At 41.0% G+C, this 18,200-nt stretch overlaps 1 protein-coding gene across 1 annotated transcript in view; it reads right to left on the minus strand.

The window, feature by feature from the left end:
* PSTPIP2 (proline-serine-threonine phosphatase interacting protein 2) overlaps positions 1 to 18,200 on the minus strand; it is a 93,961-nt gene that overhangs the window by 22,964 nt on the left and 52,797 nt on the right. The window contains 2 exon segments of the mRNA NM_001131892.1: positions 5,452 to 5,558; positions 10,461 to 10,495. Coding sequence (NP_001125364.1) covers positions 5,452 to 5,558; positions 10,461 to 10,495 — 142 coding nt within the window.

The raw sequence follows: 18,200 nt of genomic DNA on the forward strand, positions 1-18,200 counted from the left end.
ACGGGGCCCATCTTTGAACTTGTGCAGGCAAACACCAAAGCCTGAACTCTCAGACAGCGTGGAGACTCACTGATCACCTTAGAGCAGTCTCTTCGGTAAAATCTGGAATCGAGGAACTTTGGTTTCAAAAAGGAACTTTAAAACTTTTGTTAAAGTGCCATTTATATTTTAAAGGAGGTCTTTATTCTGTAAGTATACATCAGCACAGTTAAATTCGGTACTTGTAAACATTCACTTCTGCAGCCCATCAGTGACACATCCATGACCATCAGGGTGCCCGGGCAGTATGAAGGAAAAAGAATTTGTAAGACAACTAAAAAAAGCTGTTCTGTTACTCTTTTATTCTATTTTTTTATTTTTTAAGACAGAGTCTCGCTCTGTCACCCAGGCTGGAGTACAGTGGCATGATCTCAGCTGACTACAACCTCTGCCTCCTGGGTTCAAGCAATTCTCCTGCCTCAGCCTCCAGAGTAGCTGGGATTACAAGCCTGCACCACCACACCTGGCTAATTTTTGTACTTTTAGTAGAGATGGGGTATCACCTTGTTGGACAGGCTGGTCTCGAACTCCTGACCTCAGGTGATCCACCTGGCTCGGCCTCCCAAAGTGCTGGGATTACAGGCATGAGCCACCATGCTCAGCCCCGCTACTTTTTTTTTTTTTTTTTTTTTTTTTTTTTTTTGAGACAGAGTTTTGCTCCTAATGCCCAGGCTAGAGTGCAGTGGTGCAATCTCGGCTCACTGCAACCTCCGCCTTTTGGTTTCAAGCGAGTCTCCTGCCTCAGCCTCCCAAGTCACTGGGATTGCAGGCACCCGCCACCACGCCCAGCTAATTTTTTTGTATTTTTAGTAGAGACGGGGTTTCACCATGTTGGTTAGGCTGGTCTCGAACTGCTGACCTCGTGATCCACCCACCTTAGCCTCCCAAAGTGCTAGGATTACAGTTATGAGCCACCGTGCCAGCCCCCCTGCTACTTTTTATACCTCATCCAAGTGAGGTAAATTCCTCACTTGGGAGTAAATTCTTTATTGTGGCTGTGCTGTTAATACTTGTTAGCAAAAATGATGGTGTTAATAATAAAGATGTACCTCCCACACATAATTACAGTAGCTTCCATTTATCGAGCACTTACACGCTAAGCAGTTTTCATGCATCACAACTATGTGAGTACTATCACTCCCATTTTCCTGACGGTACTGAAGTTGATTAACATACCCCAAAGTAACACAGTCAGCAAGTAATAGAATTGAAATTTGAACCCAGGAGCCCTGACTCCAGTGCCCTTTTGTTTCTCATTATTACCCAAATTGTCATTATTCTTATGATAGCTCTATATAACCAAACTGTAAACAACGAAAAGATGCAATGATTCAAAATGAGCAATGACACTAACGTTGTGCAAAAATGATATAATATTGAAAATAAAATTCAAATGTAGTTCCTTCCAGACACACAAAACTTAAGTTTTTGTCTGCTACCATAACACATAAATATTGTTAGAAGAATTTTGAACATATCTGGATGGAATATTGGGAATGGTCTCACTTCAAATATGAGCTTTGTGGAGTACATGAAATTCCCTTGGAGGAGCTTCAAAGGAGCCCTCAGAAAATCCAGCAGTCATCTTCCAGCCCATGTGAAAGTCAGGTGCCAGGTGCTGGCCATTCGCCTGCTAATGGCGAAGGCAGCGGAGACATAGAGAATAGACAAGGTTCCAAGAGGAGCCCAGCATGGAAAGACACATGGCAGATCCCTGCCACTGCAGTCAGGAACCTGCGGTCCACATGCATGACTGTGTCCCTCTGCCAGGAGGAGAAGCTGGGTTTATTTATTTACTAATGGTTCCCAATTTTCCCAGGCTACACGGAGCAGATCAGTTAGCAACGTTGGTCTATTCCAAGGTCTTTTCTAGTCTGAATATACATATGGCCACTCTTATAGTTGCGAGCTGCTACTATATTATATTTTGTGACCCCAGCTAGGCCACCTTACCTGTAAGTTCTACATAACACTTGCTTCAAACACCTCTCAGGTGGCTGCAACATTCCACCACCAGCCAAGCCTGTTCACCTCCTATCATTCCTCTCTCTGCCTTCATGGATTCCTGGCCTTTGAAACTTAGCAGGAATCTAGAAAGCATCCATCCACCTCCCTAACCCGACAGGCGTGGACCCTGGGGCCCAAGAGGTGAGATGCTTTGCTCAAGGTCACTCGTGAGTTAGTGGCAGAGACATCAGGTCCAGCTCTGTCTGCTACACTACCTGGATTTACGTGTCCTTGTGTCCATATTCACTTATAGGGTGACATTTGTGGTGACCCCAGTGAGCCAAAGGTGCCCTTTCAGAGCTCCTCAGGGCAGTGTCTCTTCTGAGACTCAGACTTTCTGCTCAGACCAAACCCAATGGAAATGTGATTGGGTTTTATTACTGATAACACAAAGGAATGCAGAAACACAACCATCTCTGTCACAGGGTGGGGGAAAGCAAGAGAGGGAGAAAGGAAGAGGAGACTTCAAGTGACCCCATAACCCTGAGAGAGACTATTGCAATAGCTGCTTCACGGCCCGTTTTTCTCTCTCCTCACACTCAAGCTGTATTCTATTTTTTATTTTTATTTTTTGTTTTTGTGAGACAGAGTCTCACTCTGTTGCCCAGGCTGGAGTGCAGTGGCGTGATCTCTGCCCACCCCCCACCCTGGTTTCAAGCAATTCTCCTGCCTCAGCTTCCCGAGTAGCTGGGATTACAGGCATGAGCCACCACACCTGGCTAATTGTCGTATTTTTAGTAGAGACGGGGTTTTGCCATGTTGGCCAGGCTGGTTTCAAACTCCTGACCTCAAGTGATCTGCCCGCCGTGGCAAAGTGCTGGGATTAGAGTCATGAGCCACCTCGCCCAGCCTTAAGCTGTATTCTAAAAACTGGAAGCATCGCCTCTGTAACCACAGAGGTTCCTTTCTTTGGAGACTGCTCTCCACACAGGCAGCACGAAACTCTCCCATGACCATCCCAACCTTAGCTGAGGTGATCAAACCATATGGGCACCAGAGGACAGAGTGTCTGATCATGTGTTGTCATTGTCATGCTACAGACAGTTATGGATTGGGGAAGAAACCCCATGACCCTCAAGTGTCAAGACCACTGAGAATAGCTCCTAAGATCCCTCCCTACCCTGCCAACCCCCTGGGGTGAGTATCTCACTCCTCCATACAGCCTTTCACTCCAGTGGTTTTAGCATCAATGTCCTTCCTCTGGGAGGCCTTCCCAAGCCTCCGGATGATATTACGTGTTCCCACTGTGTGTTCAGATAGCGTCTTCCTCCCCCACATCATGTAAGGCACATCACGCTTTACCATGATTCCTGGGTCACATCCGTCTATCTGGCCCTGCTCTCATGCTTAGTGACAGAAGGATGACCACGTACATCTTGGTCACCACCTTCATAAAACATTAGCTGCGAGGGACCATACCGTGAACTTCTGGCCAGCCCTTCCAGGACCTGTACCTCTTATGCCCTCATTTACTAAAAGAAACCAACTGATGGTTTTCCTTAAGTGGAAATAGCTTAATTTCCAAGAAGTGAAAGACCAAAGCGTGTGTCTGACCAGTGAAAAATGAGAAGTTAGCATTGGCACATTTTCTTCCAAAGTTTTATGGTTTAAAAAAAAAAAAAAAAAAAACTAGCTAAATACGGAAGTGGTAAAACCCAGAGTTCATTTTGACACAAGTAATTACAATTTTATTGATAAAATTTGGACTTCTCAAAGAAAGCTTTGAAGGTATTTTCCCACTGCAGAGAGCACACAGAATAAAGGGAATTTAGAGGGTGGCAGGGGACTGACTTACACTATTGCTTAACGCAGTTCAGAGCAGAGTTCAGTTCTAGCTTAAAATAATTTGGTCTGTGTAGCTTATTAAGATGAGGAAGTTTCAGAAACCTTGCAAAATTAACAAAACTCTCCCTGAAAGGACTAGGGCTACCAAGGAGGGCACTTAAAACATGCAAGGAAATGATTCTTCTCTCCTCTGAGGGGAAGTTATGCGTGCCTAGACTCTGGTTGTCTAAGGCATTTTTGATTCTGAAAAATTGTAATTCCCCTACAGGGGTGGGCAGTCCTGGCTATGTCAGCCAAAAGGGTCTGGCCATCCAATGGGTTTAATACACATGCTATTTCTGCTCTGAAAAAGGCTTCAGGTCAGAGGCACTCCTCAAACCTGATACATCAAGCTTGAGAGAGTATGTCAAAGCACCTGACAGGGTGTTCCCATGTTCATTTCTACGCTTCCTTCCTGGTAAAAGGCACAGCACAAGTACAGGTATGAGATGGAAGAGGTGGTAGTGTGCTAAAAGCAGCTGGTAAACAGCAATAGGGGTAAGGCAGGCAGGCTCTTAGGATGCTGCCGCCCACCATAGAGGCCAGTGGCCGCCAGGGAAGTTGGACCTAGACTCCAACCTAGAGCCACAGGCAAAGTTGCTGAGACGGAGTCAAGGTAGAATCAGCCTTAACAGCTGGCTGCTTATCGGATATGCTCATTGCAGACAGCAAGCTCAGGCCCAGGATAAGGAAAGGTTTCCAAAGGGACCCCCGGGAAGGGTGAAAGAGGTCACCAAAAGTCACGCAGAGCTGTGCCGGGAGACCTGGGTAGACATCTTTGGGTGCCAGATAGAGAAGAGCTTGTCTCCCATGTGAGGCCCAGCTTCCAGTCTTGAAAACCAGACACAGAAAAAAATTCTGTAAGGACCCTACATGGCTGCAGGATCAGCCTGAATATCCAGTCTTTCAGGAACAAAATAGAAGAGAACAGAGTTGTGGCTGGTCTAGTCTAACTAACACTTTGATATAAACCTGGACTTCTTTTCTTGATCCCAAATATTTGTCAGTTTTATTAACTCTTGTTCACCCTTGTCTTCTTCCATGTAGTTGGTCAGAGTAAATCTCATGAATGAAAAAGAGCCTATGTATAGCTGCTTTGAAGACAAGAGGACTTGGAGTTCCCAGGGCTTCAGTTTTCCCATTTGTACAATAGAGTAGTTGGACTACATTATGGTCTTCACGGGGAGCGGGAGTCTCTTCCACTACTTCTACCTTCCCCTATTGCCTTGTCCAGGATGAGGAGTGTGGTTTTGGGAGCCCTCCAGCTGGGATGTGCTACAGTCTATTGAAGTCAGAAGGTTCCCCTTTCCATTCATAGTCTGAATAGCGGCAGCAGACCTGAAGAGGAATGCAAGCTGGACCTCTGCATCCTACGTGAACTTTAAAAAAGGACAACTGGCCTGGGGTGTAGAAATGCATATACCCATCTGGATTGAGTCCCCATGTGGGGACTCCAATAAGTAATTTCTCAGGTCATGATTACGTGATGGTGGGAGCTGAGCTGAGGAGTATAATGAACAAACAAGCCTGCGGTTTTCTATAGGAGGAAAGGAAACACCTTAACACATATGCAAATCCAACCTTTTTTCGTTGTAGTTTTTGCTTTTCCCTGAATTCTTCCATCTTCTTGGCCTCTTCTCTTAAACTCTGTGCAAGCTGGATGTGACATTGTGCCACATTGTCTACTTCTGCAAAAGAGAATTTAAAAAAAATCAAGGTCTACGTATGTCTTAATTAAAATATATAAAATCATACAAAATAAATATGTATATACAAAATACTGGAGTAAGTGGTAAAATCAACATCACTTCATTTGGTCACCAACATTTGTTGAACCTCTCCATATGTCCAGCATAGCCCTGGCCATCAAGATCAAAGCTAGAAGATCTTTAGCTTAGCCTCCTACCACTAACTGTTACTAACCTAGGGTGCCCAGGACTAGGGAGAAAAGCAGCCAAAGTTCCATTTCATGAAGGTTACATCCTAGGAGACATTACCAAAGCCAGCACAATTTCAAATTTGATTCTTCATTCTCTGTAGATGACCTCTAAGATTCCTTCCATCTCTAATGTCTCATGAGCCTGAATGTTTATAAGAAAGGTCATATGCCAAAATTTTGGCTACCAATAGTTATCTCTGGGTAGAAAGATTATTGGTGATTTTTCCCCTTATTTTTTAAGATCTTTACAAGGAGCATGGCCTGCCTTTGTAAAAGAAAAGAATAAATACTTGTTCTAAGAAAACAAATCAAAGCACGGCATTAAAGCTAAAAAGACTAACAGATAAAGCTAGAAAGACTGAAAGATAGTCAGATTGATCTAAGAAAAAAATTTAAACTTGTGGGTATCAAAACCTTGAAGAAGGTTAAAAGATACATGACAAACTGGAAACATATTTGCAATTTATATAACAAAGAGCAATTAGCTATATCAAAAGAGCTTCCACAAATCAAAAGAAAAATACATATTCCAGTATTTAAAAACCAGTTAAAGAACATGAAATTCAAAAAAGAGCGGCTAAATGGCCAATAAACATTTGAAAATATACCCAACCTTAAAACTACTGAAAAAAATGCAAAACTTTAAAATGGAAACCTTTCAGTTGGGCAAAATTTTTAAAGCACAAATATTCTTGATATTGGCAAGCATGGAACAAAACAGCACTGTTGGGAAAAAAAACAGCACAACCTTTCTGGAGGAAATTTGGCATTTTTTAGAAACAAAATTTTTTAAATGTAAAAGAATGAGGCAGATCTATATGAATTAAAACGAAAAGCTGTCTATGATATATTGTTAAGTAAAAAAGCAAACTATAGAGAGAGATGTATAGTATAACAGCATAAAAACTCATTCACGTCTATATGTATATGTGCATCTACAATTAAAAGAGAGTTGGCCAGGCGCGGTGGCTCACGCCTGTAATCCCAGCACTTTGGGAGGCTGAGGTGGGTGTATCACGAGGTCAAGTGATTGAGACCATCCTGGCAACATGGTGAAACCCCGTCTCTACTAAAAATACAAAAAATTAGCCAGGCATGGTGGCGGGTGCCTGTAGTCCCAGCTACTCAGGAAGCTGAGGCAGGAGAATGGCATGAACCCGAGAGGTGGAGGTTGCAGTGAGCCAAGATCTTGCCACTGCACTTCAGCCTGGCAACAGAGCGAGACTCCATCTCAAAAAAAGAGAGAGAGAGTTGTAAATGCACAGAGAAAGGTCTGGAAATATATATACCTAACTACCAGCATGATTTTAAAATTATTGTTTTCATTTTAAAAACAATATGAAAACATATCTGGCCCCATCCCTGAAATTGTGGACCACTGCCATGGTATAATACTACTTATGTATATGAATAAACACATATATACTATACACATACATGTTTAATTGCATTAAACTGTCTGGAGACAATCACTGAGAAGAAAATTCCAGTGATTACTATCTTCTTTACAGTTAGTTGTCTCATTTGAATTTTTAAGATAAATATATATATTATTTTAATAAGAAAATAAAACAATTTTTTAGAAAAAAAGAAAACAAGTAAAGTAAAGCCAAAAAAATTATTTAGGAGACCCAGCCTATGCTGAGGTTTGACCTTGGGCCACGCCATACTTGGCCTCACAGTGCATATAAGGAATGTGAAAAGATACTGTCTCTACTTTGAGAAATGTATTCATTGACGAGTTACAGAGGGAAGAAGACACCTTCTATGAAAAAGTTAACATGAATATTTAGCTAACATTTACAACATCTAGAACTACTCAACTAGCTACAGAAACACTTTAAGCAAGCATTAAACATACTATGCTGTGTTAAAATCCTTAGCTTGGAAGGGCCAGGTATTCTGAAAAACAGAAAGCTTTAGAGGCAGGTTCTGAGTAACAGGCCTGAAGAATATTAGAACTGGATAGGACCCCTTGAAAATCAAAGTGCCAGGGTCTCACCCTGGATCACCCAACTTCTGCTTGTCATCACATTAGAATAATAGGAGCTAAATAAAAATCTGTTGGCTGAATTCCAAGTTGCAGTTATAACCAAAGGCCACAAAGTGGAAATGAGAACTGAGAAATTAGGAAAGGATGCTGAGGGCACTATGACTTATGTATTCCATTTCCCCTCCAGACTCATACCAATAAATAATGATTTTTCATACCAAGAAAAGCAAAGATGACCAACACAGGAAGAAAATGACTCCTTAGCCTCAAAAAGATGAAGGGAAATAGAACTTCACCCCATCAGAGATGAACTCTGACAATTGTGACATTGGTATTTCCAAAGATTTTCTTTTTTTTTTATTTTTTATTTTTTATTATACTTTAAGTTTTAGGGTACATGTGCACAATGTGCAGGTTAGTTACATATGTATACATGTGCCATGCTGGTGTGCTGCACCCATTAACTCATCATTTAGCATTAGGTCATTAGGTATATCTCCTAATGCTATCCCTCCCCCCTCCCCCCACCCCACAACAGTCCCCAGAGTGTGATGTTCCCCTTCCTGTGTCCATGTGTTCTCATTGTTCAATTCCCATCTATGAGTGAGAACATGCGGTGTTTGGTTTTTTGGCCTTGCGATTTCCTTTCTAAATTAGCCTTTACCATTCTCAAGAAGTGTGATAGAATACCCGATTCAAACCAAGAAAATAAATCCAACCAGGAGGGAACTACCTCCCACTGGGTTCTCCTCTTAAGAGGCTGAAGGAGAGGAGTAAAGAAGGATCTTTTTTTTTTTTTAAACAGTCTTACTCTGTTGCCCACGCTGGGGTGCAGTAGCAAGATCTCTGCTCACTACTACCTCTGCCTCCCAGGTTCAAGTGATTCTCGTGCCTCAGCCTCTGGAGTAGCTGGGACTACAGGCACATGCCAACATGCCTGGTTAACTTTTGTATTTTTAGTAGAGATGGAGTTTTACCATGTTGGCCAGACTAGTCTTGAACTCCTGACCTCAGGTAATCTGCCCGCCTTGGCCTCCCAAAGTGTTAGGATTACAGGTGTGAGCCACCTCACCGGGCCAAAAGGGATTATTTCTAGGACATAGCATCCCGACCCTGGGAAGAAAAGAATAAATAAATAAGAATTCTTAAGGAGACAACAGGATGTGGTTCTAAAAAGACAGATCTCAATGGCTGAGTGCAGTGTCTCATACCTGTAATCTCAGCACTTTGGGAGGCCAAGGCAGGAAGATCACTTGAGCCCAGGAGTTCAAGACCAATTTGGGCAACATAGTGAGACCCCATCTCTAAGAGAAGTAAAAAATTAGCCAGACGTAGTGGTGCATGCCTGTGGGCCCAGCTACTCAGAAGGCTGAGGCCGGAGGATTGCTTAACCCTGGGAGTGTGAGGCTGCAGTAAGCTGTGACTGTGCAGCACTCCAGCTTGGGTGACAGAGTGATGCCCTGACTTTAAAAAAATAAAAATAAACAGATCTCAAACTTCCTTAGGCAATCAGCCTGTAAGATCATGAGTTCAGCTGCAAATATTTTGAATTTAAGGTGCCTTTGAAACGCCCAAGAAGAAACACTAAGTAGGCAACAGGATGTAAGTTCTGGTCCTTAGAGAGTTCTGGACTGAAAATATGGATATGTACATTCTTCATGTAAAGGTGATAGCTGGTGTCAGGGATGAGGATGTTTTTCTAGGCAGACTGAGAAGGGCTAGGACCAAGCTCTGAGGACCCGCAATATGGAAAGGGACAGAGAAGTAGCCAGAGAAGCAGAAAGAATCCTAGGGAGTCAGAGGGATGCAGGTTTCCAGAAGAAAGAAATGCACAACAGTGCTGAATGCTGTTGAAGAGTCAAGCTAGAAGAGGCCCGAAATTGTCCCCTAAACTTAGTGACCCAAAGGGCTGGTGTCCTTGGAGAGAGCAGTTCCAGGTGAGTGGTGGGGCCACAGGCAGATTAGAGTAAGAGGTGAGGGAATCATGACAATATTTCCTTTGATGCTTACTGTAATTAACTTTATTCTGGATACAAATGCTTGGTGATCTGGGAGAAATGGCAAGACACTCACAACAGGGTCCCAAAGTCTGAAGCCCTGCAGAGGTGGCTCTGGAAGAAGGAAACCAGACTGAGCATAAGAACATACCAGGGGTTAGGTTGGTGGACAGTGTGGCTGAGGCAGGTGGGGGTGTGGAGGAGCACTTGGATGAGAGTGTCTCCGAGTTAGAACTAAGAAGTATGGACGATTCTCTGAGGCAACCATTCTCCCAGCATGGTCCCTGGACCAGAGGCCTCAGCATCACTTGGGAACACGAGAGACACGTGGACTCCCAGGCCCCACTCCAGACTTCCTGAATCAGAAACTCTGGGGATGGGTCTCAGGAATTTGTGTCAATAACAAGCCCTCCAGGTGATTCTGATGCTCATGCAAGTGTGAGAAGCATGGCTCTGAGTAAGGCAAACACAAATCATGATGTGCAGGTGTGCAGGTTCTCCAGCTCATTTCGAGCAGGCAGAGCTTTGTCTCACCTTAGGAGTTGCTCTAATTTTTTTTCACCCACTATGAAACTGCTGTTCAAATTAAAACACACCTTTGATGACAGACACAGGGCTTGTCAAGGGCAGTGAATACATTTTTTTTAAAAAAATCACTTACGCTGCTTGAAGACTTCAAGGGCCCGCTTCAGGGTGCTAAAAAAAACAAGCACATATATAATTTCAGTTCTGGAAATTCTCTACACAATCTTATTATAATGCCTTTGCATGCTTCTCTCTGCCCATATCTTAACTTAGAACCTACAGACCAATTTTTGCCCATGAGCTAGAGAGACAGCAAAAGACCAAGACTTCTTAAGTCCAGTTTCCTCAATCCCAGGCACAAGAAATTCTTCACTGTTCATTTGAGGAGAGCAACATGCCAAAACTCTTTGTGTTTCATTTTCTCCGATGATAGGATAGGAGTTATGATCATTTTCTCATAAGAATACCAGTGATTCTTTAAAGTATGGCAAGGAGGCTGAGGCAGGAGAATCACTTGAACTCGTGAGGTGGAGGTTGCAGCGAGCCAAGATCACACCACTGCACTCCAGCCTGGGCAACAGAGCAAGACTCCATCTCAAAATAAATAAAGTATGGCAATTCAAAATATGAATACAAGGCAACAAAGGAAGGGTTCAAACCTAGTCCTGACTGCCTCCTTTTTCACTCATTTACATTCATTTAGTCAATAATCATATATTTGCTGACCGTAAACCATGGGCCAGGCATTGTGTCAGATGTTGGTTAATCAATCATACAAGACAGACCTCATCCCAGACCTCAGAGTCTAATGGAGGAGACAGACATTAATTTTTCTATTGCTGCATGACAAACTTAGCAGCATAAAACAACACACGTTTATTATCTCACAGTTCTGTGGATTGCCAGTCTGAATATGGTTTAGCTGGATCCTGTGCTTGGAGTATCACAGGCTGCAATCAAGGTATTGCCCATGCTGCATTCTCATCTGGTGGCTTGACAGGGGAAGAATCTGCTTACTCAAGGTTAGTATTATACTTACCCTCAGCAATAAAATACCTAAGAATGCTTTAACTCTAATTATCCTTCCTAACAAGTTATAAGCTTTTAATGTCCAATATTTTGGCTCCATTTTGTTTTTTAAATCACCCAAGTTGACATTAATACCATTTATTTACAAACTGTTTAGATTTATCCATATGTGCCATATTCTTTGCTCACTATTCCTTCTTGCACTTCAGACCTTTTGTCCTGGATTATTTTCCTTCTTTCTGAAGTATATTTTTTAGAAGTTCCTTCATTGAAGATCTGCTCATAGTTAACTCTAATTTTTTGTTGGATAACATCTTTATTTTTCCTTCTTTCTTGAAAAATAATTTCTCCAAGAAAAATAATTTTTCCAGGTTGATAATTATTTCCTCTCAGTATTTTAAAGACATAATTCTGCAGTCTCTGGCTTCATCATTGCTATTGATAAAATAAGCTGTTGCTCTAATAAATGTTCCTTGGTGGGTAATCACTCTTTCTGGATGCCTTTAGGACTTTTTCATTAACTTGGATCTTACTCAGTTTGACTATTCTTGTGTACTTGTGAATTTCCTTTTAATTTATCATTCTTGGGATTAATTTTGCTTCCTGAATCAGAAGATTTACGGCTCCCATCAATTCTAGAAAATTGTCAAGTTCTGTTGCTTTAAAAATTTCTTCTCATTGTTTCTCTCTTCTGGAACTCAGCATTGACCTTCTCATCCTGTTCTCCATGTCTCTTAATTTTTCTTTACTTTTAACCTCTGATTTTTTTTTCTGTGATGAATTCCAGATAATTTCTTTTCTTTTTTGAAATGTATTTATTTACTTGACAAATAAAAATTGTATATATTTATCATGTACAAAATGATGTTCTGAAATATGTACTTTGTGGAATGGTTCAATAGAGCAAAGTTACATATGTATTACCTCATGTACTTACACTTTTTGTGATGAGAACACTTAAAATCTACTCTCTTAGTGGTTTTCAAGAATATAATACATTGTTATTATTATAGTCATCGTGTTGTACAATAGATCTCCTGAACTTACTCCTCCTAACCGAAATTTTGTATCCTTTGATCAACATTTCCCCAAACCTTGTCCCCAGCCTCTCCTGATTTTTTCATTTCTAATTTTTGAATTCCCTCCTCAATTATAGTTAATGTGTTACTTAATTCATGTCATCTACTGAATTTTTATTTTAAGTATTTTCTATTTTATTTATATAAGTTCTATCTGATTCCCTTTCAAAATTTCTTGGATACCTCTGAAAGTCACCCTACTCATGATCTTAATTCACTCTTTTATTTTCTTTAAACATACTATATATACTTGTTTTTTAGATCTGTTAGTTCCAGTATCTACAGTCTTTGCATGTCTAATTCTGCTATTTATTGCTTCTGTTGACACCCAGGACCCCTCTAAACTAAATTTTTAGCTTAGGATTCTTCAGACCACTCTGATGAAATTTGGTACTTTGGAGCTCCAAATCTGCAAGAGAACTGGCTTATAATTACAGATTCTCAGGAGATGCAACTGCTCCCATCATTCATAATCAAGGCTTAGAGAGGTATCTTTCGTTGATATCTTTTTTTTTCTGCAACAGAGTCTCACTCTGTCACCTACGCACCCAACTTCTGCCTCCTGGGTTCAAGCAATTCTCCTGCCTCAGCCTCCCGAGTAGCTGGGATTACAGGTGCCCACCACCACGCCCAGCTAATTTTTGTATTTTTAGTAGAGACAGGGTTTTACCATGTTGACCAGGCTGGTCTCGAACTCCTGACCTCAGTGAGCTGCCTGCCTCAGCCTCCCAAAGTGCTGGGATTTCAGGCATGACTTGATATCTTTTATTGAGATTTTTTTCTCTGGTTTAGCCTTTCATTAAGACATTATTTATCTTTGGGTTTATAGGCTTTCTCTGGGATTTAAGAGATGAAGAAAAGCTTGAATCCAGAGAGCTAAGTGACCACTGAAAGACACCTTTGATTCGTCTTTGGCCTGGAAGGATTTTCCTTACTTTCTTGACAGCATAGCCATATATTTATTTTAAATTATTAAAATATATTTTAAACTAGCATTTTAAGTGTTTTACAATGGGAGGGCTTTCCCAATATCTAGTCTGCCATGTTGTGGATATGGAAGACTGTCACTCATTTTTCATACCTTCTCTCAACCTCCCCCATCCTCTCTCTTATAATCAACTCCCCTTTGCCCATTATTTTAGTTCTCCCCCAACCTACACTTCCTTAAGTGAACTCCCTCGGAGGTGCCTTGGCCCTGATAATTTTCTTGCTCACTGCTGCTTTCATGGAGGCTGATCTCATGGAACTGTGGACTGTGCTCACTCAACCTACCCAAACAGGGTTGGGATTTTGTAAACTCATGGTCCCCTACCACAGCAGCATAAGATCATGCATCATTTTATATATGTATGTATATATGGCAAATTCTACTATTTTAGAAATTAAAGGCCCTGTGTTTTCCAAGTGGCCCCTTCTTTCAGCTACCTCACTTTTCCCACTCTATTTATCTCAAAACAAAGGTTCTTATTTCTCTCTGCCTTTTCTCACATGAACGTTTGCACCAGTTATTACAAATACATTAAGCAGGACAGCCTAACTGCACATTCCCCATTCACTTTACCCATCTTATGATACAATTTTTCAAGGAATACAATGCATCATAACAGTGTCCATATTGAGGCTGGGTGCAGTGGCTCACTCCTGTAATCTCAGCACATTGCAAGGCCAAGGAGGGAGGATCATTTGAGGTCAGAAGTTCAAGACCAGCCAGGCCAACATGGTGTAACCCCTTCTCCACTAAAAATACAAAAATTACCCAGGTGTGGTGGTACGTGCCTGTAATCCCAGCTACTTGGGAAGCTGAAGCATAAGAATCATTTGAACCTCAGAAGCAGAGGTTGCAGTGAGCCAAGATTGCACCACTGCACTCCAGCCTGGGCAACAGAGTGAGACTCCATCTCAAAAACAAAAATCAAAATAAAAAGTGTCCATATCCAAACAAATGCACCAATGGTCAACTGAAATTAATAAATCCACTCTTCAGTGATGCTTATTTGTCTTCAAAGAATAGGAAAAAAAGACGGGTATGATAGGAGATACAACTGGAATTCTCTCCCTATAGTGAGACATAGGTTGAAAGGCCAGCCTTACAGCTAAATTGTCTGTCCCAAGTTTAAAATTTTTCTCCCACCACAGTGACTGATTGAAGGGCCCCTAAAAGAGCAGCCCCAACTTCATTTCCTTTGTCATCAGCTTTGTCGTCTCCCATCATCACTTCATTGCCATTCCTTGTGTTCAGGACAAAATGACATTCCAGGAATGGAATCTGAACCATGGGAATGGTGGCGTAACAACATTCACCCTCTCTTCTCCACAGTGTTGCCCTCACTGTGGAAAAGGAAACTATTCTACAACTCTTTTAAAAAGCATGTTGGCCTTAAGCCCTAACAGGTTCCGTCATAGACTTGAGTCTCTCAGGGTAGCCAATGAGGTGGAAAATCCTAGCTAGTCCCTGGATAAGCAAAATCATCCGGCCGAGCGCGGTGGCTCACGCCTGTAATCCCAGCACTTTGGGAGGCTGAGGCGGGTGGATCACGAGGTCAGGAGTTCAAGACCAGCCTGGCCAACATGGTGAAACCCCGTCTCTACTAAATACACAAAAATTAGCCAGGTGGGGTGGCGAGCGCCTATAATCCCAGCTACTCAGGAGGCTGAGGCAGAGAACTGCTTGAATCCCGGAGGCAGAGGTTACAGTGAGCTGAGATCACGCCACTGCACTCCAGCCTGGGTGACAGAGCGAGACTCCATCTCAAAAAAAAAAATCATCCACTGTCATCTAGAACATCTTCCTAAAGATCATGTCATGGGATGACAAAAACAAGTCACCTAAACAGCGTTTCACTTCAGCCTTGGAAACAATCCCAGTTCTCCTATCTTATGACTACTTCCTCTCTGAGGTATACTCTTAGAAGGAAAACTGACTGGCTTTTATCAAGCAACAGAAAAGAACTGTGTTACAGTCTGTCTGAATTTACCAAGTAACAAGGCAAACGTCAAATATGTAAGGATATAAGAAATATCATTTCGGGTCAGATTCATTCTGCTAAATATCTTTTGCAAGAAGTAGTAGAGAGAATATGGCCATTTTCCATCACATCACCTCAAAAGTTTTTGGGTATATTGCCAATGGCTTATGCTTTCTTTATAAACGAAAAAGTTTTTCTGGTCAACTGACCCACTTATCTTCCATAAAATGTTCTAAACCATTCTTTAATTACAGTGAAACTTGTCTAAGTTGATGTAGTTTGGACCCTTGGACATGCAAATGTTTTACATATTCAAAAAATAAAACTAAGTCAAACAGGAAAAAGAAAACAATCCCTATAATTTAAAACAAACTGAAACAAATAAACCTAACTATAAGTAAAATTGGTTACATAATCACACAGAGAAAATAAATGTTTAAGTGACCTATTATGGTCTAAGATCAAAAGGAACTGCAAAGAAATGTTAAGCTCTATTTAGAAGTTTTATTGTTAGTAGCAATATTGATATTATTTTAAAACAATTTATATATATATATATATATATATATATATAACCAAATAAAGCAAATAATTATACTAATATTGTCAGGTCTTCAATATAAGAGGAAAGAAATATAAACATAAAATTTTAAACATTATATAAAGCCCTATAAAGTTAAATTAGAATTGGAAATATTAGTATGAACTCACATTTTTAGAATCCATTCCCTGCCAGGGCCTACATACAATGATGCCTCTGTGACAATGATCAACATTAGAACTGAGAATTTGGGCCAGAGACAGTGGCTCATGCCTGTAATCCCAGCACTTTGGGAGGCCAAGGCGGATGGATCACTTGAGATCAGGAGTTCAAGACCAGCCTGACCAACCTGGTAAAACCCTGTCTGTACTAAAAATACAAAAAAATTAGCCAGGCCACTGCACTCCAGCCTGGGCAACAAAGCAAGACTCTGTCTCAAAAAAAAAAAAAAAAGAACTGAAAATTTGGTTTCTAAATACAATTAATCACGAAAAGGAACAGAACCAAGTATTCTTGGAGAAATAGCTGATTCCAGATTTAAATTTAAAGCATTTACATTGTTAATAATTGTAAAATCTTGGTGACAAATATGAGTAACTGTAAAATCTAGGTGATGGATATATAGCTATTTATTATGTTCGTTTTTTTACTTTTCTGTGATTTTTAAATTTTCATTTAAAACATCAAAAATATATAATTAGCCAATGAAAAATAAATCTTCCTTGTACTAATTTCCTATGTCTGAGGGTAACAAGATTTTTAGGTTTATATAACTATTAATATTTTCAATATCTCCCAATGTTTTCCTCCTCAGTAGTTCAATACCTTTCTTTGTAGTCTAGGATGAGTGTGTGTGTGTGTGTGTGTGTGTGTGTGTGTGTGTTGTATGTGTGCTTGTTTTAGAAGCAAGAGAAGACAAGAGGAAGGGCAATGTCCTATATGTCCCTATTAGGGCCTCTGAGGGGACACAGACCTCTGTGCATCTCTGAAGCTGTTGATAGCACAGTCAGAGCAGGATACAGGACAGTATGTTATGTGGATAGGTCTGGAAAGAGAAAGCCTGACCTCCTTCTCCAAACCCTCCCTCAACATGTTGCGGCAGGAATCTAGAAATTTCCAAATGAGTAGGACTGGCTACATAATTTGTGAGTCCTACTGCAAAATGAAAACATGAGTCCCCTTGTTTATAAATTATTAAAAATTTCGGAATGGTGATAGCAGGGCATTAAACCAATTATGAAACCCTTCTAAGTGTAAGTTGCCATAGGACACCAGGGAAACCAGCCTTGTGTAAGACGGAGTGTATTGCTAAAGTAGGCACCATGACCTGGTCATTTCTGTATCCTCAATGTATTAAATGAATGACTGAAAAATTAAAAATTATGGTACAGAAATCTCACATGGGTTGTGACAATTATAAAATGATGCAAGGAAGATACAGAATTGACCTAAATGCCCATCAATGATAGACTGAATAAAGAAAATGTGGTACATATACACCATGGAATACTACAAAGCCATAAAAAAGAATGAAATCATGTCCCTTGCAGGGACACGGATGGAGCTGGGGGCCATTATCCTTAGCAAACTAAAACAGAACAGAAAACCAAATACTCCATGTTCTCACTTATAAGTGGGGGCTAAATGATGAGAACACATGGACACGTGGAGGGGAACAACACACACTGGGGCCTATAAGAGGGTGGAGGATGGGAAGAGGAACAGGATCAGGAAAAATAACTAATGGGTACCAGGCTTAATACCTGGGCGATGAAATAATGTGTACAACAAATCCCCATAACACATGTTTACCTATATAACAAACTGCACATATACCCCTAAACTTAAAATAAAAGTTTTTTTGCCGGGCATGGTGGATTATGCCTGTAATCCCAGTACTTTGGGAGGCCGAGGCAGGTGGATCACCTGAGGTCGGGAGTTCAAGACCACCCTGACCAACATGGAGAAACCTCTTCTCTACTAAAATACAAAATTAGCCGGGCATGGAGGCGCATGCTTGTAATCCCAGCTACTTGGGAAGCTGAGGCAGGATAATTGCTGGAACCTGGGAGGCAGAATTTGTGGTCAGCCAAGATCACGCCACTGCACTCCAGCCTGGGCAACAAGAGCAAAACTCCGTCTCAAAAAAAAAAAGTTTTTTTAAAATGGTGCAAAATCTCCTATAGTTATCACAAACCAAAAAATATATGTATAATTTTATATTTTATATATAATTATACATATATAATTTTATAGGTATT

The sequence above is a fragment of the Pongo abelii genome, chromosome 17, assembly GCF_028885655.2.
Source record: "Pongo abelii isolate AG06213 chromosome 17, NHGRI_mPonAbe1-v2.0_pri, whole genome shotgun sequence".
Classification (NCBI taxonomy): Eukaryota; Metazoa; Chordata; class Mammalia; order Primates; family Hominidae; genus Pongo; species Pongo abelii.